Consider the following 21,289-nt stretch of genomic DNA (forward strand, 5'->3'; position numbering starts at 1 on the left):
AAGTCTACTTCCCTTTCCCCACTCTCCCAATACTTGGGGAGAATCAAAAGAATACAATGGATAAATTACTTCTGGGATAAAATAACAACCAGTTGGGGCACATATACAACGATGGCCACACATATAACTCGGTAGCTCCTTCATACTAAGTAGCTGCTCTAGATGTGGGTGGTTAGAAGTGAGGTCTCAATTCTGATCCCGGTTTTCAGATGCTCCTCTGTTTTCAACATCTGTTGTCTAGTTCTTGGGTCTCAGGCTAGTTAGAGATTGGCTGGCCCGAACAAGGGCACACTTTCTTTGTAAATTCATAGAAGAAAGCAAGTTCCCAGTTACTAGAAGAATGCAAAAGGGGCTGGATGGCTTTCTGTTGGCCTATCACAGGGGGGTATTGCCACATCGAAATGACCATCTAAAGAGTCTTTCAACCTCCAAAAGGGTCAAATGTGGAACTAAAAGTCATGAGTGAGTTTTGACCCTAGTCTTGCAATATTCAATACTTGTCAAGAAATTCTTGAAATAAAATTTCAAATATTAAAGATAATAGATGCCATGAGGACAGCTTGGGATCAAGTGTCTGGATAGAGAAGGAGTAAAGTGACAGATGGTGATTGGATGACCAGCTCCAGGAAGGATGGAAATTGTGACCAGGGTGTCTGTATTAGTTTCTTATTGTTGCTGTAACAAATCAACACAAGTTTATTTTCTTGCAGTCATGGAGGCCACAAGTTTAAAATGAATCTTATGAGGCTAAAATCAAGGTGCTGGCAGGCCTTGTTCCTCCTGGTGGGTCCAGGGAAAAATCTGTTTTTTGTCTTTTTCAATATCTCTTGGCTGACATATTCTGTGCACATGCATGAGTACACACCTAGATCCTCTGCTCTGTAATCACGGCTCCTAAGCCACAGTGCCCAATGAACTCTGTACTACTCCTATCTCTACTGCATTGACCTTTAACTTCCTCAAGGGAGAGAAAGTGAATACAGCTCAAATTTTTAGTTTTCTTACAGAGCTGATTTTATAACAGTTGACACAATAACCTTCCGTGAAGCATTTACAGCTGGTCAATTTTGAGAGGGAGAACATGGGTTATGACTGCAATGCAAAGGTGAACAGCAAAGATGAAGATTTCAATGGATCTTGATTAACCGGGCTGCCGAACTGAAACCGACAAGATGAGATTTCATAGGAAAGAAAGTAAATTCATGCTCTCATACTTAAAACATCAGTCCTGCACAAGAACTAGATGGTAAGATCTGGGATGGAAACCAGTTCAGGGGAAACAACTACTTTGTGACCACGTCAAAAGTGGAAAAGACTTACCTTACAACTAGGACAATAAGAACCAACCCTGTGACACTTTTCTGGAAAATTGATTGCAAAGATCTGAATATCTCTGGACTTAGAAAACAAATGAAGTCTACTTCCCTTTCCCCACTCTCCCAATACTTGGGGAGAATCAAAAGAATACAATGGATAAATTACTTCTGGGTGAAAATAACAACCAGTTGGGGCACATATACAACGATGGCCACACATATAACTCGGTAGCTCCTTCATACTAAGTAGCTGCTCTAGATGTGGGTGGTTAGAAGTGAGGTCTCAATTCTGATCCCGGTTTTCAGATGCTCCTCTGTTTTCAACATCTGTTGTCTAGTTCTTGGGTCTCAGGCTAGTTAGAGATTGGCTGGCCCGAACAAGGGCACACTTTCTTTGTAAATTCATAGAAGAAAGCAAGTTCCTAGTTACTAGAAGAATGCAAAAGGGGCTGGATGGCTTTCTGTTGGCCTATCACAGGGGGGTATTGCCACATCGAAACGACCGTCTAAAGAGTCTTTCAGCCTCCAAAAGGGTCAAATGTGGAACTAAAAGTCATGAGTGAGTTTTGACCCTAGTCTTGCAATATTCAATACTTGTCAAGAAATTCTTGAAATAAAATTTCAAATATTAAAAATAATAGCTGAACCGGTTTGGCTCAGTGGATAGAGCGTCGGCCTGCGGACTCAGGGGTCCCAGGTTCGATTCCGGTCAAGGGCATGTACCTTGGTTGCGGGCACATCCCCACTGGGGGGCGTGCAGGAGGCAGCTGATCGATCTCTCTCATCGATGTTTCTGGCTCTCTATCCCTCTCCCTTCTTCTCTGTAAAAAATCAATAAAATAGGAAGGATGGAAATTGTGACCAGGGTGTCTGTATTAGTTTCTTATTGTTGCTGTAACAAATCAACACAATTTTTTTTTCTTGCAGTCGTGGAGGCCACAAGTCTAAAATGAATCTTATGAGGCTAAAATCAAGGTGTTGGCAGGCCTTGTTCCTTCTGGTGGGTCCAGGGGAAAATCTGTTTTTTTGTCTTTTTCAATATCTCTTGGCTGACATATTCCTTGACTTGTGACTCCCCTCACTCCAGTCTCTGCTTTTGTTGTTGCATTGCCTTTCCTTCTTCAGTAGCCAAATCTCCCTCTATCTTCCTCTTTCTTACTTGTGACTACATTTAGGTTCACAGTTAGGTATGAGTTCTTTGTGAGTATTGAATAAAAATATTTTTATCAGATATGTGTTTTGCCAATATTTTCTCCTGGTCTATTTCCTGTCTTTTAATTTTCTTAATGTTATCTTTGGAAGTGCAAAAGTTTTGAATTTTGATGAAGTCCATTTTCTCACTTTTTCCCCATTTATGAACCATGCTCTTGGTATTGCATTGGCAAATCTATGCCTAGCTCAAAGTCTGAAGATTTTCTTCTATGTCTTCTTTTAAATGTTTGTTTTGGCTCTTACATCTAAGTCTGACTTATGTTGAGTTTATCTTTGTGTGTAGTGTGAGGTGAGGGTCTAAGTTGATCTTTCCCATACACATACTATTTTATCATTAAACATTCTCGGTAATGTTAATATTGATAAGAGCTAAATATTCCATTTCATGAATATACCACAAACAGTGGAGTCCTCATGTTTAACCACTGTCTCTCAAAATGAGCAAAAAAACAGAACAAAAAATGAACAAAGAAATAAAAAACCCCAGCCCTGATTTGTAGCATTGCCAATTTCCCTGGTGTAAATACGCTAACCATGTCCAGTTCCAAGATACCAATGTTATATGACTTATTATGGCGTTGGGAAAGAGATCATGCAATTGGTTCTTGTGGCTGCTACAAGCTGGCTGCAGAACATCATTACTGGATCTATTTGACCAATCCCCTGGGGTTTTCTGATTTTTGATTGCTTCTTTTTTGTTCCCCCTTTTACCTTCAATATATAAAAGGTGTCCAAGAAAGCAGGAAGCAGCAGTCCATTTTATTCACTGCTTTAAATGAATGCCAGCCCTCCAGGAAGTGTCTAGTTCTCGCTCAGAACAGGCACAGCTGTGGGCAACATCCTTGCAGCCTTTCTGCTGTCACATTTAGTAATGCCATTCTATTTACTTTCAGGACAACACCCAGCCTTGCTTCCTGGTGAAAACAGAGAAAACCTGAATTTTGACAAAACAGAAGTACGAAGCTGCTTGAACTTCTGCAATTTTGCAAAGACACATATTCAGAAGCGAAGTTACCAGGGTGACTTCTCCTTTTTCTCTCCCTCTCGGGAGCTAAGTAGTGAATTAAGCAAGCCCTGCAGGGCTCAGCAGTCATCCTGACAGACCCCAGTGATGTCAAGTGTGAATGGCCACAGCATCAGCTTCCTGAAGGTGTCTTGGGCATCACAGTAATACAAGGAAATCACTGAAGTGTGACACTGTTTCAAAGAAAAGGCACTCAAACTTCCTTTTCAGAAAACGTTGTTAGAAGTAAAAATAAAATATGGGGGCCACTCTGGGGCAGCAGCTCCTCATAGGCAGTTAAGTTATTAAATCCCCGTTTGCAGCTCTGCGGCAACCCACCCCGTTTGCTCCACTGTTACCAGGCGGAAAGAGGCCTGGGAGACCCAGGAGGGGTGAGCAGTAGGAGGTTCAGCAGTAGGAGTTGTGGGGACAGGAGGGTTCTGAGCAATTAGTACTACCTGACAAGGACTCTATCTCAAGTCTTTATAACTCCCACTATTTTAACTACACTTTTCTATTAATGTGAAAAGTGAAGTTCAGAGGGATGTTACCCAGGGTCTCCTGGCATGTAAATACCATCTTAGAAAGCCTGTGCTCAAAGTGTGAGTCACCTCCTGATAGAAAACTCAAACTCAATATATTTTTAAAAATACATTTTTATTGATTTCAGAGAGGAAGGGAGAGGAAGAGAGATAGAAACATCAATGATGAGAAAGAATCATTGATCAGCTGCCTCTTGCACGCCCCACACTAGAGATGGAGCTCACAACCTGGGCATGTGCCCTGACCAGGTATCGAACCGCGATCTCCTGGTTCATAGGTCAATGCTCAACCACTGAGCCATGCTGGCCAGTCTCAACTTCAATATTTGTTGGTGGCCTTTTGCTTTTGACCATCTGCCAGCTCATCCCTCCCACCCCGGGTGCCGCCTGGCTCCCCATGCACACTGTGGAAATCCTACCCAACATTTTGGTTCCCAGAGGGTGTCATGTTTCAGGGTCTCCACTGACACCAAACCCTCATTCTGAAATGCTCATCCCAAATTTGTTCTTTTCAGAAACAACTTCTCATCTTCTTTTCTCTGACTCTCTTTCCTCAACTTTCCCCCTTGCTCTTCCCTCCCCTCTTCCCTCTCTTTCTTCACTTTTTTTTCACAAAGAATAGATTTTCTTATGATGTGTGTTTGTTTGTTATTTTTATTTTTTTAAATATATATTTTATTGATTTTTCACAGAGACGAAGGGAGAGAGACAGAGAGTAGGAAACATCGATGAGAGAGAAACACCGATCAGCTGCCTCCTGCACACCCCTCACTGGGGATGTGCCCGCAACCAAGGTACATGCCCTTGACCGGAATCGAACCTGGGACCCTTCAGTCCGCAGGCCAATGCTCTATCCACTGAGCCAAACCAGTCAGGGCTGTTTGTTTGTTTTTTAAAGGATAGCACTGAAAGAGGGCACAGATGAAAATGAACATCACCCTTTCTGGTGGCTTTGTCCAGTGTCTGTCTAGTTAAGCTGGACCAACATTTCCCAGGAGCCCTTGCTTGTAGGGGTCCATGTGAGTGTCCGCCAGGAGAGATCATTAGCGAGCCATCTGTAAGAGTGAAGCAACAATGTCGTGCTCTGAAGATGCAAGCAGGCGCGGGCCGTGGTGGCTTCCACACACTGTTGTCCACCTGCTGGCCGCTCTTGCGGGAGCTGGGCAGCACCTGGCCCCACAGCGACTGCAGGTCCCGCTGCTCCTGCGTCCTGGGCTGGGCGCCTGGCATCAGCATGGGTAAGGGCAGCTTCCCTGCAGGTCCCTATGCACACGCTTTGTCCTCATGAGGCCTAATTGTCCATGTGCATAGCGGTTAGTCCTGCCAGGTTCCACTTGGTCCTCGCCGTTGTCCACATCTAGCTTTTCTCCCTGACTGCCTGTGTGGCTGAGCCACAGAGATTCCCTCCCAGTCCTGGATGCCAGGCGACAGCCTGCACAGACACGTGCCAGCTCCCACAACCGCATACACTCCAGCTTCTAAGCAAGTCCTTAGTCCAGAGGAGCTCAGTTCTCAGTTCACGGAGTCCCTCCCATCTCAGTACTTTCTCCTCAGTGCCCCAAGGCCAAAAGAAACACCAAACTGTTCCACTTAAGTGGTTAGATCCAAACAACTTAAGTGCTTTTGTGTAGAGCTGTTTGAAAATACATACAAATGGAAAGAAAACATAATATTTGATTATATTTTTAATTAATCAGTGTCAGTGGGATATGCACACCTGTTGGGCACAGCCCCATTCTCGAATCTTGGAATCCCCTGGACACTGTCACCCTCAGATCCTGCTCCTCACGGCTTTCTCTCAAACCACTGGAAACCGCTCTGCAAAGATATAGCAACTTTGAAAGGAATGTACTACAGTCTAATATTGAAACTGTAAACTACCTCAAACTCGTAGTTCCTGGGATGTCCAAGAACTGGTTCTCAAAGAGATATTTGTACCTTCATATTTATAGCAACATTATTCACAATAGCTAAAACATGAAAGCAAGTCAAGTATCCATCAGTGAATACGTTGATAAGCATAATGTAGTATATACGTACCATGGAATATTATTCAGCCGTAAAAAGAAAGGCGATTCTGATGTAGGCTACAACATGGATGGAACTTGAGGACATTACGGTCAGTGAAATAGCCATTCAGAGAAAGACAAATACTGCATGATCCCATGATTCCATGAGGGCCTGGGGGTCGGGTGGGAAGTGAGAAGTTATTTTTTAATGGGTATGGACTTTCAGTTTTCCAAGATGAAAAGAATTCTGGAGCTGGATGGTGGTGATGGTTGTACATTATAAATGTATTTATACTACCACTTAACTGTGCATTTAAAAATGGTTAAGATGGTATATTTTATGTGTATCTTACCACAAAAAAAAACAACACAGAAAAAATAAAATAAAATGATACACATTAAAAACCTCAGAATGGGACTTCAGCTTTGGGTCATTCCATTTTCCCCATTCATCTGCTAACAGGTTATTTCCATCCCTTGGCTATTGTGGATAATTCGGTAATAAACAAGGGGACACAGATTTCTGTTTGGGATCGTGATCCTTTGGATATATATCCGGAAGTGGGATTGCTGGGTCAAGAAAAGCCTAGGGCAGTGTGACCTCCTTCTCCCCAGACAAAAGTTTGCTAAACCTTCGTGGTACCAGTTTCTTTGCACAAAGACAACCTGCAAACATAGCAGGTCCCCGCTCAGCCAGTGTTGCTCAGTGATTGAGCATCAATCACTTGAACCAGGAGCTCACGGTTCAATTCCCAGTCAGTGCCCAGGCTGCTGGCTCGATCCCCAGTGTGGGGCATGCAGGAGGCAGCCGATCAATGATTCTCTCTCATCATTGATGTTTCTATCCCTCGCTCCCTTTCCCTTCCTCTCTCTGAAATCAATAAAAACATTTAAAAAAACACATAGTAGGTCCCCACCTGAATGGGAGGGTGGCTTTGTAAGAGCATGTCTAAAAAGAGAGAGGCCAGCCCAGTGGTGTCACTGTGTTGTAGGTGGGGTGCCCAGTCCCTTAGGGTGCTTTCTGACTGGTGCATGCCTTCCTCCCCTTGGCTGTCCTGGCACCATAGGCTCCATGGCTGCCCCACCCATCCCACCTGGGCTCTGTTGGTGTCCCTGTGTCTGTCCACCTCACTGAGCAGAGGGTTCTTCGAGAACAGACCTCCATCCTGTACCTGTGTCTCCCAGGGTTTGCTTTGACTGGAGCAGGTCCTCAGTTGCCACGTGGGATTGAATTGATTTGCGCAAGCAAAAATGGGGAAAACGGGCAAGTTCAAGTGTATCTGTTCCGTAGAATTCAGTGCAGGCACCAAAACAAAGCTTTGAGATAATTTATTGACTTGGAAGAGCAATCGCACATACTACTACTTAAAAACAACAAGCAGAAGGGTGAGTACCAAAGTCCATCTTTGTTATAATCATAAACATGCACCAGAGAAAAAACAAAGGAAAAGAAAGTATACAAAGGAAAAGAAAGTATACAAAAAAACGTGCAGCGGTTGCCTGTAGGCAGTGGGGTTTGTGGGTGATTTTGATGTCCGAGTTTTTCCCCCCTTTGCGTTTTAAAGCATTTCTAGAAACAATTTTTGTTATTGGAAAATGATTTTTAAGGAAATACAAATCTTAGAAACAAGGGAACAGAGCCATGATAAATGGGAGGTGCTTGGTGAGCGGTGAAGTGTTAGAGACATTTAGGATAAATAAGTTTGAGTTTAGGGCCTTCTCAACCTCCTGCATCAAGACAGAGTCCCCACCCCATGCTGCCTGTAGACAGTCTCCTGTCTTCCAGCCTCAACACCATCAGCTCACACACTGGTCGTTTTTCTGATGATTGGCGCAAGGTGGGAGCCAGAGATCCAGAGGAAGAAAAGCAAGCCGGTCTCCTTTGGCCTGTTAGTAATTTCTGCCATAAAGCCATCAGAATCTCCTGCTCCAGCACCCGACTGACAGGGAAGGGAGATTCCAGAAATATTCAGAAAGAAAGGAATGGTCATGGGAATAATGACTCCCTCCCTTCTATGGCTGTTTCCACAAGTACACACTGCCTGAACTGTTTGTTATTTGTGGATACAAAAATCATCCTGAAGGGAAGTTCCACTGCCAACATCAGTTTCCCAATCCTATTTCCCATTAGATCTCAAGTTCTTCCATCACGAGTTCTTTGTTTCTCAGGGTTTCCAGGAGCCCAAACCCTGCAGTGGGGTGGGGGTTGCCGTGGAGGCAGCTGCTGGCTCCTGAATGGTTCCAGCCTCTGAGCCAAGTCAACGGTGGGAAATCACTATCTGCAAGTTCATTGGTGGTGGGGATAGAGGAGAGGGGATGCTCAGTGGCTTTGTTTACAACTGTGAATGTTCACAAATCTGAAACCCTGTTTGGGCCCAAGCCCTGCACTGGCACCCTTTGTCTAGTCTTCTGGAATGTTCTCCAGTTCACTCATTCATTTCCAGGGAGAAGTTCATGGAGAAGACTCAAGCACCAGAGGTGATTTAGTCTAGACCACCTCACCCCTAGGGGGTGTCCGTCTTTCCACGCTGTGCCTATGGTCCGGGTCTGGCAGGGACAGCCCAGCTGCCTCCTCTCCACCAGCGGGCCTGCCAGGCCCCTCTTGCAGGGGCCTTAGTCAGAACCCATTAGAGAGCTCCTGCTCCGCGGTGGAGGGGGACATGGAGCTGGTCTTCTCCAGACTCTCGGTGCGGAGGAAGGGGAGCCATTTGGCCAGAGGCACTGCCAGGAGACTGTGGAACAGCTGGCGCAGGTACTTGCGGAACCTCTCGCCCACAAAGACATAGATGATGGGGTTGATGCAGCAGTGCGTGTGGGCGATCACCTCTGTCACCTGGATGGCCAGGTCCAGCTGTTTGCTCTGCTCACACTCATCAACCAAAAAGACGTCTTGAAAAGCAGAAATAAACATAGTCAGGTTGTAGGGGGTCCAAAAGAGAAAGAAGAGGATCATGATGATAAAAATCAGGCGGACGGCTCTGGACTTCTTCTCATTGGGACGTCTGAGCAGAATCTTTATAATTTCTGTGTAGCAGATGATCATGATCACCAGGGGCAGAATCAGCCCCAAGATGTTCAGTTTCAGAGCCTGGAACTGTTGCCACTGTTTTAGGTGTTGGTAAGGGAAGTGAAGGCTGCAGGTGTAATGACTGTTCTCTTTCTGGATCTTAGAAAAGTAGAAGCCCGGGATGGCAGCCAGGATGGCCAGGACCCAAGTGATGAGGCTGGTGATGATACCAAAGGTGACAGTCCGGGCCCGCAGGGCAAACACAGCATGGACAATGGCCAGGTACCTGTCGATGGTCAGCAGGATCATGAAAAAGATCTCACTGTACAGGCCTACGAAGTAAAGCCCCGACAGCAACTTACATGTGCCTTTGCTGAACCTCCAGCTATCCTTCAGATTGTAGTCAACCCAGAAGGGCAGCGTGAAGAGGAAGAGCAGGTCAGACAAGGCCAGGTTGAGGAGGTAGATGCTGGTCATGCTCTTGAGCCTCTTGTACTGCATGAGGACCAGGACCACCAGGATGTTGCCAATAAGGCCAATGACAAATACTAGGGAGTACAAGGGGGGCAGCAGCTGAGACCCAAAAGCCCTCACCGCTCCTTTTTGGCATGGGGTTGATAGCCCATAGTCATATTCTGTGGTCACATCATAGTCCTCTGGAGTGGTTGACGTTTCCATGCTGGCTTCTCCCCTGGGTCCAGGAAGATGGTTTCTGGATTGACTTTGCTGTCAAAGACAGCAGGCTATGGACAACAAAGACAAGGCAGTGATTATATGTCCTCAACCACTTGACAACTCTTTACTGAGTGCCTCCTGTGCACCACGCCCTGGGACCCAACGTTGAGCAAGGGGGACCCAGGTCCTCTCTGCCCTCGTGGAAACTATAGTTTAATGGAGGGGAAAGGGATAGTAAACAACTGAGTGCAGAAGTCATGAATTCAATTACTTTGGCAATGAGCATTGTGAAGGAAAAGTCCGATGGATGGAGAACCCAGACAAAGGGAGACCTCCCCACATTCTTCATCACCAATGCTTCCCTCATGTTTCCTATGCACTTGGCATTGGACTTGGTGTTAAACAAGCCTGGCGGGGTACCATTATTGTTCCCCATTTTAGAAGAGATGACACAGAATTCCCGAGTGGTTAGGGCACATATCTGGTGAGAATGAGAGCTGGAGCTCCAACCCGGTGCCCATCCCTGAAACCACTGCCTCCAATCACAGAGCAATGACCTTGCACTTTGGAGTCCACAGAAGGACATGGGAAGGAAAACAGTCCTGGCTGAGAGTCAAAAACTAACCAATGGGTCTTCATGGCTTTGGGGGCTAAAAAGTTTCTCAACTGGAGTGACATAGGGTGTGGGGGGCATGTGAAAATGTGTAGACGTTTGATCTTTTTTGGTTGTCACGAAGACTAGGGATGCTCCTGTCATTTGTTAGGCAGAGCCAAGGATGTGCTACAGGGCAGAAATTATCCCACCCAAACCCCAGTAGTGCTGCCATAGTGAAATTCTAGGAGGCCAACCCCGTCTCTTCATAGAGGGCATCAGGGATACCAGGGTGAGCTCAGCCTGGCCCACATTACACGGCCCTGAAGGGGCACAGGCAGGTCTACAGTAACTGTAGGCCTACCGTGAGAGCTGTAAGGATTCAGAGGAAAGCTCAGGCTGGGGGGAGTGGGGCAACCTGGCCAGAGAAGAGGAGCTTCTGAGGAGGAAGAGCTCAGAACAGCCTCAAGCCATGAGGTGTTACACAACAACCAGATGGACGCTACAGTTCTGCTGAAATAAGCTTTTAAATATTTTTACCCAAGGTTGCCTTGAAACAAGCAAAACAAACATAAACAAAACGATAGCTTGCTATTACAGGACTCCTCAACCCGACTTTTTAACCCTCCTCTTCAATTCTTTCTGACCACTTACTGAAGACACCTCCCCAAAGGGAGCATGGGCTTTGGTGTAACTGACCAGCTGTGTGACCTTGAAGAAGTTAATCTACCTCTCTGAGCCTCAGTTCCTCACCTGTAGTGTGGGAAAGTAACAGTTACCTTGAAGGGCTACTGTAAGGTAAAGTATGAAAAAAGCCACTCCTGGCACTTACCAGGACCTTAGTAAGTATTAGGGGACTTCTTTCCCTGAGGCCTGTTGCCACCAGAAGTGTCCCAGGCTGCAATCCTATTCTGGCTGATGTCCCCCTACCCCCACCTCCCCATCTCTATGTAGTAAATCTAGAAAGTGAATTCTGCTTGACAATGATAAACACAACAGCCCCTCCAATATGAACTGTGCTTTGAAATTTTCAATATGTTGCCGCCAATCTGAATTGCTTTGACTTAAACACCAGTCAGTAAAGTAGGTGGCACCTATATTTGTTAGGTCTGATCAAATAATCGAATCAATATCCCCTCCCTGGATGACATTGCCAAAAGTTAGATCATTTCGAAACTGACATTCCCTTTCACTTAGACCACATTCCATTTGCTAAGACCAGTAACTTTCCCCTCGGGACTTGCCCAGGATCCGGACCCGCACAGAGAATTTCCTGCCAAAAAAGCCCACCTAGAGTCCTTTAAGATCTCTGACTCCCCATCCCTAGGTGCTGATGCCATCTGGGGGCTCAGCCCATCTGGTTTCCAGATGAACTAATAAATTTATAATTATTTACCACTTTCGGCCTTGTGCGTACCTCCTTCAGTGACCCTAACATTTGGTGCCAGGAGGGTTCCTTGGGGAATGGAAGCCATTTCCCCAGCTTCAGTCACCCCAAGTTTGCTCCTCGGAGAGAGGTAGGCAGTGGCAGCTCGTCCTGGGCTTACTTCCAAATTCTACTAGAGTGACATGATCATTGGACGCAATTAAGGCCTCCTTCCATATGGTTCCTCCCAAACCAGCCAATGAGGACACCAGATCAGGAACCTCTCCTTCCCATTGCTGACCCTCCACCCCACACTGGCTAATCTTCTCTAGGTGAGTGACAATTTCCCTCAACTCGAGTCTTCTGTCCACTTACTCTCACTGGCTTCTCAAAAGTCTCTTCTCGAAAGTCCTAGCGCTAGGCCAGAAGATTCCTTGGCCATACAGCCTTAGGTCCTTCGAAACTGGGGGCACCCCATCTGGAGGGTCACCTCTCGTTTCTCCTGGTGATTTGTATAGTGGTAGGGATGTCTGCCCTAAATAGTCACCTTTGGACTTATGGTCTGTCACTCACCCTTCCTCTCTCATGGGCCACACTAATTCTCCTTATTGTGGGGAACACTCTCTCCGCATCCCCTAAAATGACCTCTCTTGGCTATCTCCTTAAAAATCTTGACCACCTTAGACTCACAGAGCAGATCAGGCCCAAGCGCCTCATTTTCTTTTGTAACACAACCGCCTCATCGTCCCTTTGACAGAGAGCTCTGAAGGAAAAAAATTCAGTGCCAAAAAATCCTTGAGGAGGGAAATGTTAGAGAGCCCCCCAGAGCAAGGACGATGGGCCAGGTACAGAAACTCACCAGGGCAGAAAGCTCTGGACAAAACTGGGAAAACAAGAACCTCGCCCCCAGGGTAACCTATCCTCCCCTTTCCTATCACTAGTCAGGCAGTTTGGACCCCTGACCTTTTCCTCCCTAAAAATAACATCTAGGCCTCAGTTGTATTTCTGCTCCAGGCCCAGAAAAGCAGCAAAACCAGACAAGTGACACTGTGGCTGCCTCAGGACCAGCTTTTACCTCCCTAGTCACTCAACAGGTTTCCTCAGCCTTGGGTATCACATATAAACTCCACCCGGCATCCTAATCAAACACTGACTGTAATGAATGATCTGGCATGTGCTAGAGATTTTTTTTTCTACATTCCTTCTTAACAGGAGACAGAGTTCTACTCAAAACAGGGACGATCAACTGGACAGGAACCTGTACTCTAGTCTCTCTCTCACCCAACGAGACGTAGCCCCTAATAATTAGTCTTAGCTGTCCCAGTAACCCATCATATCCAGCACAAAAGGGCAGTGCAGATAATCGCTCTCCTCATAACCCACGGTATCTCAGCAGGTGCTGGAACTGGCATAGGGGGCTTAACCACTGCTCTATCATATTTTGAACTCCTGTCTCAGGACCTACAAGAAAGCCTGGATGACATTGCCAAAAGTTAGGTTCAAATTCAAGATCAGATAGATTCACTAGTGGCTGTCACCCTCCAAAATTGGAGAGGACTACATCTCCTAACCACACCTCTTTCTTGAAGAAGAATGTTGTTTTTATGTCAATTAGTCTGGCCTAGTCAGGGATGCCATCCAAAAATTAACAGAAAGGGCCACAAAGATTAGAGGTCAGTCAACTTCATGGGACTACTGGCTAAAAAATATAAATTGGTATACCTGGCTACTTCCCTTCATAGGACCGTTGACATTCCTATTCCTCATCCATGTTTTTGACCCCTGTATTCTGTACTATTTTTCATCTTTCCTTTAGGACCCCCTTTGAGCCTTCGCCAACCAGGCTCTTGGGGGAAATCATGCTGCTGCAATCCCTCACTCCAACCAAAAGGCATCTATACAGTGTTCCAGCCAACTGCAATCAAAGTCCATCCCCTTTTGATCTCGATGTCCCCTCTTAGCGGAAAATAACTATGGAAGAAATGACATCTGTCCCTATTCCATAAAACAAAAAGGCTGGAATGTTAGGTCTGATAAAATAATCAAATTGATACTCTTCCCCTGGGAAAATGACCTTTAGATCATTTCGAAACCGACATTCCCTCTCGCTTAGACCACATTCTGTTTGCTAAAACCAGTAACTTTCCCCTCCGGACTTGCCCAGGATCTGGACCCACCCAGAGAATTCCACGCTGAAAAAGCCCATCTAGAGTCCTTTAAAATCTCTGACTCCCCATCCCTGAGTCAGGGATGTTATCTGGGGGCTCAGACCATCTCGTTTCCAGATGACCTAATAAATTTACAATTCTTTACCACCTTCGGCCTCATGCGTTCCTCCTTCGGTGACCCTAACAATATCAGAATCCCCATCTTCAATCTGGAATCTCTAGTGCTCTTCCTTCTACACTGCTTAATGAATGCTTCCTTCTTGGTTAGAAATTTATACTTCTGCAGTGACCATTGGAAATTAACGCAGATGGGGAGTGTTGGGCACCCCAGCTGGGGGCTGTTATTTACTGCCAAATCCATTCCTCTGGCTCACTCCTCCACCTTTGGACTTGCCCCTTGATTGAATAATTAGCCCTCTTTCTGGAGAAACCCAAGCTGGCAGTCACTAACAAAGCTGTGTCGACAATTTCTGATTTCTGCTGCCACTGCCAGTGCTGGCAGATCCGCTCGACAGTCAGCATTTCGGGGCCCAGTAGGTTTACAGTGGAAGCAACAAGCACTTTGGAAGCACAAAGAGCAACTAGTGCAAGACTGACCCCATGAGCCCAGTTTTGGGGGGAATTTTGACCAAGGCGAAGGCACGTTGAGCCAGCATTGTCAGATGCTATTTAAACAGAGTCATCTCCATACCCCCGACCTCCAACTCCAGTCCCTGTTTTCCCAACTTGTGGGCACCATGTAGTAACTCCAGGACACACTGCTCCCTGAAAGGGTTAAAGAGAATAAAACGGGGCAGAGGAAACTTATTGTGCTTAGCAGAGATCTTGCAAGAAGTTTGCAGCCTTGAGCACCGTATAGCTTAGATAACCAGAGGATACCTGGCAATGGGAGACTGAAGGACGGGACCCTTACGCCAACAGAAACTGCCTGCAGCCAGCAATAGCTGACAAAAGCCTTCCTTCAGTCAAGGCTGACTCTTTTTTTCGGATTCAGCCCACCTACACCCAGACGCCTGAAATAAAAGTTCTTTTGATACATGATGGCTTCATGTCATAGGTGCTTGACCCCGGCCCACTCCAAACCTTTCACTCCCAAAGGGAGATGGGCTGGGGTGGGGCCTTGGAGGAGAAACCAAGGACCCTGTGGCCATCCAACCTACAGCCATGTCTTAGCTGCAAAAGTCTGCCCCAAGGTCATTCCACAGTGGTCAGTTCTGGCCCTGGAGCCAGGAACCTTTCAATGCCATTATCCTCCTACCTGGGAATTGATGAGTCTCTGAGCAGAGAAAGGGCAGTCTGCGAGGGTAAAGACACCAGGCCTGGTGGTGTGCAGCTGGCTGATCCTGGCTCATAAGAACCAACTGTTTGCGTGTCCTCCCAACTCCACATTCAGCATTTGGTAGCTTGAAATCAACCGTAGTGGGAATATTTACACGCGGAAATTGGCAAGACTAGAAATCAGGGCTCTTTTCAGGAGAACCCATTATGAAATATTTAGCAGCACATCACCCCTCCCCCCACCTCCGTCCCCCCAGTCTCAATAGCCAAGAGTTGTCCTGCTAGTCAGAGGGGGGACTAAAAAGTCAACGAGTGGCACACAGCCCGGTGGCAGGTTTTGCAAACTTCTGGGAACTTCTAACTCTGGAAATCTGAGACCCTCCAGATAAGGAGGAACAGTTGAAGTAGATACCTCCAAGCAGCCTCCATGCCCCTCTATCTTCAGAACAAAATTCTGCTGCCTCTTTGTTAGTGAAACAGAATAGATGCATCCCAAGAAATCATCTGGCCAACTCCCTGCCTTCAGGTGGGTGAAATTCTACCTCCTTCAAGCTCAGCCCACCGTCTGACTTTGAGGATCCCTGGTTCTAGTCTTCTTAAGAAGTTGGTTCAGTACCAGAGCGTCCTTGCACCTGCAGGGGCTTTTCTAATTCCTACCTCCCTCTTGCTACAATGACTTCATACAACATGTATGGCTTTCATTTACATGGGGGAAACTTGGCAAGTAATTTCCTCTTGAATAGCCTTCCACAGAAAGTGCTCCTTGTCCCTTAATACTGGGCTGACTTTTTAAATCAGTAGCCAACAACCTATCATTCAAGAAAGCTTAATGAAAACCTATTTTATGTATGAGTACCCAGTCTTATAAATCCACCCACTCTCGGGATGGCTACACAGTTCACTGCCTTACAAGTGCATCAACAGGTTACTCAGACATCTGCCTGGTCCTCGAAGAATCCCTCCCCCACTCCCCTTTGAGGAGATAGACAGATAAAGCAATGATCCCCAGCAGCGTGAGCAGGACCACAGTCCTGCCCAGCTGCCTGCATGTATTCAAATCAGATTGCCCTACACAGAAACTGACAAGACAGAAAAGACAGGTGCCACTTACTCTGGCGTCAAGGGATTTTGTCCACGAAGTCTTTGTTTCTAGAGCTTTCAGAGTCTCTGTTTGCAAGGTTCAAGGTCCTGATAGAGTAAGAAGTCCTTAGCTTCCTATGTAATGATGGAGATAGGATTCTGGGGTGCTCAGGTGTTCAGAATAAGAAAGGGAAAAAATTCTTCTTTTTGTAGAGCTGGGTGTCCATGAATGGCCACAATGCCCACCGGTGGCCAGTTCCTGGAGCTGAGTTCACTCAAAGGATTTTTTTTTTTTTGGTCACTTGACTGCACTTCTCCCTGGAGAGCTCTGTTTTAAGGGGATTGGGTAGGGTGGAGTGGGGTGGAGTTGAGTTGGGCGAGGGAGGAGCAATGAGGTGTTCCCAGAACTTGTGGAGCAATTGAGGCCTGAAAATGGAGGGATAGGCAGATGCAGGGCGTGGAGTTCTTGTGGTCAGTGAGTAGCCTTTTTTTAAAAAAAAAATAATAATAAAGACTGTAAGTGGGAGGATTTAAACCGGAACACCGAGTCCTTTGTTCCTCAAAATGGCCTGGCTACTAGAGAGGCAGCAGCTTCTCTTTGGCGCCCCCTACATTCTTAACTTCTGACTGCTCACTGTCCCTCTCTTCTCCCCAGTATGCCCCCTCCCCCACCCCCACCCTCAAAACCCCACAGAGTTGATTTTACCTAGAGGAGCCTCCAGCCTGAAGTGAATACAGGTCTGTAGGATAGAGTTTAGCCACCTCTTCTGAGTCCGGGCTCCTGTTTCTCGCAATGGTCCAACACAGGCTAAGTTCAAATCCCAGCTCTCCGCTTGAGACATGGGCAAATCACTAGCCTTTCTAAGTCTTGGTTCTCCCGCCATCAAATGAGAATATTGAATGCTGAGGCTCATAGGAGGATGCACGAGGTCTTCTTGTGTGAAAAATGCCAGGGGCACAAGGGAAAATGTCTGATAAGTGATGCTTATCACGATTCTCTCCACAACTACCAATACCTGCTCTGTGCTTGAGTCTATCTCAGTTTCCATCTGCTTTTCTGTCCCTGTTAGCCTTTCTCACAGTCCGCCCCAAAGTGCCATGCAGAAATCATAAACCTGAACGTGCTTTGAAACTGCTCAGTTTTTCAAGGCTCAGTTTCCTCATCTGTAAAAATGAAGACTTTAGATGAGGTGCCCCAGTGTCCCCTTCCTGGGAACATCCCAGGAGACTGCTGGGTTGGGTCTCCCCTCTTTGACAGCCTGTCCACAGAGAGATGGTGAAAGAGAGAGGTAAAAAGGTAACAGAGCCCTAACCGGTTTGGCTCAGTGGATAAAGCGTCGACCTGTGGACTGAAGAGTCCCAGGTTCGATTCCGGTCAAGGGCATGTACCTTGGTTGTGGGCACATCCCCAGTAGGGGGTGTGCAGGAGGCAGCTGATCGATGTTTCTGTCTCATCGATGTTTCTAACTCTCTATTCCCTCTCCCTTCCTCTCTGTGAAAAATCAATAAAATATTAAAAGTCAGAGGTGACACACAAACACAATGATGGCCATCGGCCTGGAACTTGCCACCTTTGTGCAGAGAGCAGGGTGTATGTGGAGGGGTGCATGTCAGTGACGGGTCTCTGAAGTCAGACAGTCCTTTATTTATCCTAGGCCAGTGATGGCGAACCTATGACACACGTGTCAGAGGTGACACACAAACTCATTTTTTTGGTTGATTTTTCTTTGTTAAATGGCATTTAAATATATAAAGTAAATATCAAAAATATAAGTCTTTGTTTTACTATGGTTGCAAATATCAAAAAATTTCTATATGTGACACAGTACCAGAGTTAAGTTAGGGTTTTTCAAAATGCTGACATGCCGAGCTCAAAAGGTTCGCCATCACTGTCCTAGGCCTACCTTTTACTGACTGTGGGCATGTTAATTAAGCTCCTAAGTGTCTCATTCCTCTTCTGTGAAGCAAAGTTAACATGGATCGACTGGAATGCTCAGACGCTGCTGGTGGAAGTATGAATTGGTACAACCACTTGGAAAACTGTCTAGTGGTAGGTCAAGTGACACCTATGCCTTTACCTACCCAGACACTCCACCAATGTGCGAGAGGCCGGCCCTGCTGGCTACAAAGATCCTTCCAATAACTTCCTGAGAGAAAGATTAGTGGAAGGAGCTGTTGGCTTGAGCCCAACCTTCCTGTCCCAGGGTGGTCCCAAGACCCTGCCCCCAGCAGCTGGGACAGGATGGATCTAATTAAAGGAAGCTGTGCACTCGTCCCTGCTGCTCTGGCAATTACTTCCTCTCACACACTCAAGGCTGGGGTTGACCTGAGCTCTCCTGCAAGAAACTTCTGGCCCTTTCATAACTTCTGAAGGTTGTTTGTTTGTTTTTCACATGCTGCTAAGTTCTAATCTGACTGCTGCTTCCTTTGTCCTGGCTGTTGTTTTGGTTGTTTCCTCCTAAAAGATTTCTGCTTTAGTTGATGTGACATTGAGAATCTGGAAGGTTGGAGGGTAATAGTTTTGGGGTCAGGTTGCTCCATATAACTTAGTATACCTGTGAGCTGAGGACCATGAGTAGCCTGAAAGCAGCACCAACAATAACTTGCCCAACTTGGGAAGGACCAGGACAGAACAAGCTCCTGTAGACCTCGGGGAAAACGGTTCGGGTCCTGCCTTCACATTTGGTCACGATGTCATCCTCATCTTCAGCTGAAGGACAGCAGGCACCTGTCCTTCTGACGGCTGTACCATGTAGGTGGAAAAGAGCACCTGAGAGGTCGGCTCAGCTCTGCCCGTCACTCTCTCGGTGGCTTTTGCCAAGTCCTTGCTGAATCTCCGTTTCCTCGTCTATAACACAAGGTAGCAAGAGCATCCCTGCCGACCTCCTGGGGCTGCTGTGGAGACCCCTGTCAAAATGAGAGAATGGGCCAGAGAGCAGTTTGCAACTGTGTCGTGATGGCCACGCAGGAGGCCAGCATCTCCCAGAGTTCTCCTAAGGAACCCCAGTTCTGAGGGATGTTAATGGGTGTTATTTGGAAAAGAACTTTTTTCAATGTTAAGAATAGGTTTGGGACGTTCTGGGGTAACAGAATATAAATCGGTTCTTCACTGCAGGCCTTCTCAGAGACTTGCGTGTACTCTGAATCTCCGTGAGTGTTTTCCAAACAGCGTAGGAGAGAAGCATTATGTGGAAAACTGGGAGGTTCCACACAACACCCTCTATGAGCAATGGCAGATTAGAGAACACAACAGTCCTTCCATGGAGGACACAGGCATCATCTTGACAGTTATCACGTTCATGCTTGGATCTTAAGAGACATCGTCTACAGTCTTTACAGATGGTTTAAAATTGTAATGGAGTCTGTATTGAAAAAAAGGAAGGGAATGCTTGGATCATAAGAGACATCAAATACGTTGTCTAGATTCGTTAGTTTAACCAGTGATAGCTAAAGAGGCTGTATTGAAAAAAAGGAAGGGTAAAAACTGGGCTGAATTAAAAAAAAAGAGAGAGAGACATCAAATACATGGGCTAGATTCGTTAGTTTAACCAGTGATAGCTAAAGAGGAGCCACAACCTGAAAGACACTGAGGCTCTTGATACCAAAAATGGCCCAGGAGAAAGCTTCAGGCCACGTGGGAAGAACCTGAGCGAGATCCCCGGAGTCACCTCATGGCCTGCCAGAGTCTACAGACTCCTGAGTCATATTCCTATCAGGAATCGTATGTGGTTGTATTTATCCTCACGTGAAGTAACCCCCGTTTTAACTTTTTCTAAAGCTGAATTTCTGGATGAAATAGGCTCCCAAGACAGCCCCCCTTCTGGGAGACTCTCCTAACACCGTTCTTGTTCAAGGGGCTAGAAATCAGACCCTTGTAACCTCTCCACCCAGGGATGCCTCATATAACCCATGGCAAAGGCCAATTTTCTAATAACATAAAATAACTAAGAACTTCTTAGCTTCTCTTTTTCAGACCAGAAGCTTCCAGTTCCTCTACCTCTTCTCTGACAGGGGTTCCGCTGACCCAGCTGGTTGAGTGCTGGCTGCTAAGCTCCCTCTAGCTGCGGCCCCAGGATGCCCAGATGCCCTTCTGGTAGAATGTCTGTCCTTTCTTCCTATCTTTTCTGCATCATTTGAAGCATATAGCACAGTCCTACATACCTAGCAGCTGTTCATAAACACGTGGTGAATTTCATTGACTTGTCCACTTGGCCATTTCATCAAAAATGGCACCAAACATGGTCAGAGCTCTTCCCACAAATGTAGGGTGAGCACCGGCTCTGTGCCCAGCACCGTGCTAAGTCCCCTGCACACATCCGCACAGAAGCAGGCACTGGGCTCTGCCCTGTGAAGCTTATACCATATGTTACTCTGCCCACACCATGCTTGCTTAGCCCTTTTGCACATTTATCCAGTTGGCTCCATAGCACCCCTGTGATGTGGTTATTATTTCCAGTTTACAGGTGAGACCGCTGAGGTCCAGGTAGACGATATGATTAACCCAAGGTCATGCAGCTGTAGGTACTACAACTGAAACTCGAACTCCAGTTTTCTTGGGTTGTGAAAACTTGTGCTACAACCTGCCTCATTGAAATAGCCTCTTGAGCTCTGCAGAACAATTAAGTTATCCTCTAGTCCAGTGGTCGGCAAACTGCGGCCCCTTGAGTGTGGCTCTTCCACAAAATACCACGTGTGGGCGCGCACGTACAGTGCGATTGAAACTTCGTGGCCACACTGAAGGGGCCAAAGAGCCGCATGTGGCTCGCGAGCCGCAGTTTGCCGACCACGGCTCTAGTCAACATTCTTCCTGCACAGGGAAATTCCAATCTTGTTTCATTATCCTGCTTCTCCGTGGGTTAAAGCAATAATTATTCGAGAATCATCACCCCTGCCTAGCCGGCGTGGCTCAGTGGTTGAGCATCAACCTATGAACCAGGAAGTCACAGTTTGGTTCCCGGTTAGGGCACATGTCTGGGTTGCAGGCTGGATCCTCAGTGTGGGGCATGCAGGAGGCAGCCGATCAATGATTCCCTGTCATCAT

General features: G+C 46.5%; 1 protein-coding gene across 1 annotated transcript; it reads right to left on the minus strand.

Annotated features, from left to right (window-relative positions):
- Positions 1 to 7,394: 7,394 nt before the first annotated feature.
- CCR1 (chemokine (C-C motif) receptor 1) lies at positions 7,395 to 16,643 on the minus strand. Its single transcript, XM_005877067.2, has 2 exons — positions 16,280 to 16,643; positions 7,395 to 9,832 (listed from the first exon to the last, which is right to left on the minus strand). Exon 2 carries the CDS (start codon positions 9,765 to 9,767, stop codon positions 8,700 to 8,702), a length of 1,068 nt encoding a protein of 355 aa, XP_005877129.1. The 5' UTR covers positions 9,768 to 9,832; positions 16,280 to 16,643; the 3' UTR covers positions 7,395 to 8,699.
- Between the last annotated feature and the right edge of the window lie 4,646 nt (positions 16,644 to 21,289).

Source organism: Myotis brandtii, unplaced genomic scaffold (assembly GCF_000412655.1).
Source record: "Myotis brandtii unplaced genomic scaffold, ASM41265v1 scaffold506, whole genome shotgun sequence".
Classification (NCBI taxonomy): Eukaryota; Metazoa; Chordata; class Mammalia; order Chiroptera; family Vespertilionidae; genus Myotis; species Myotis brandtii.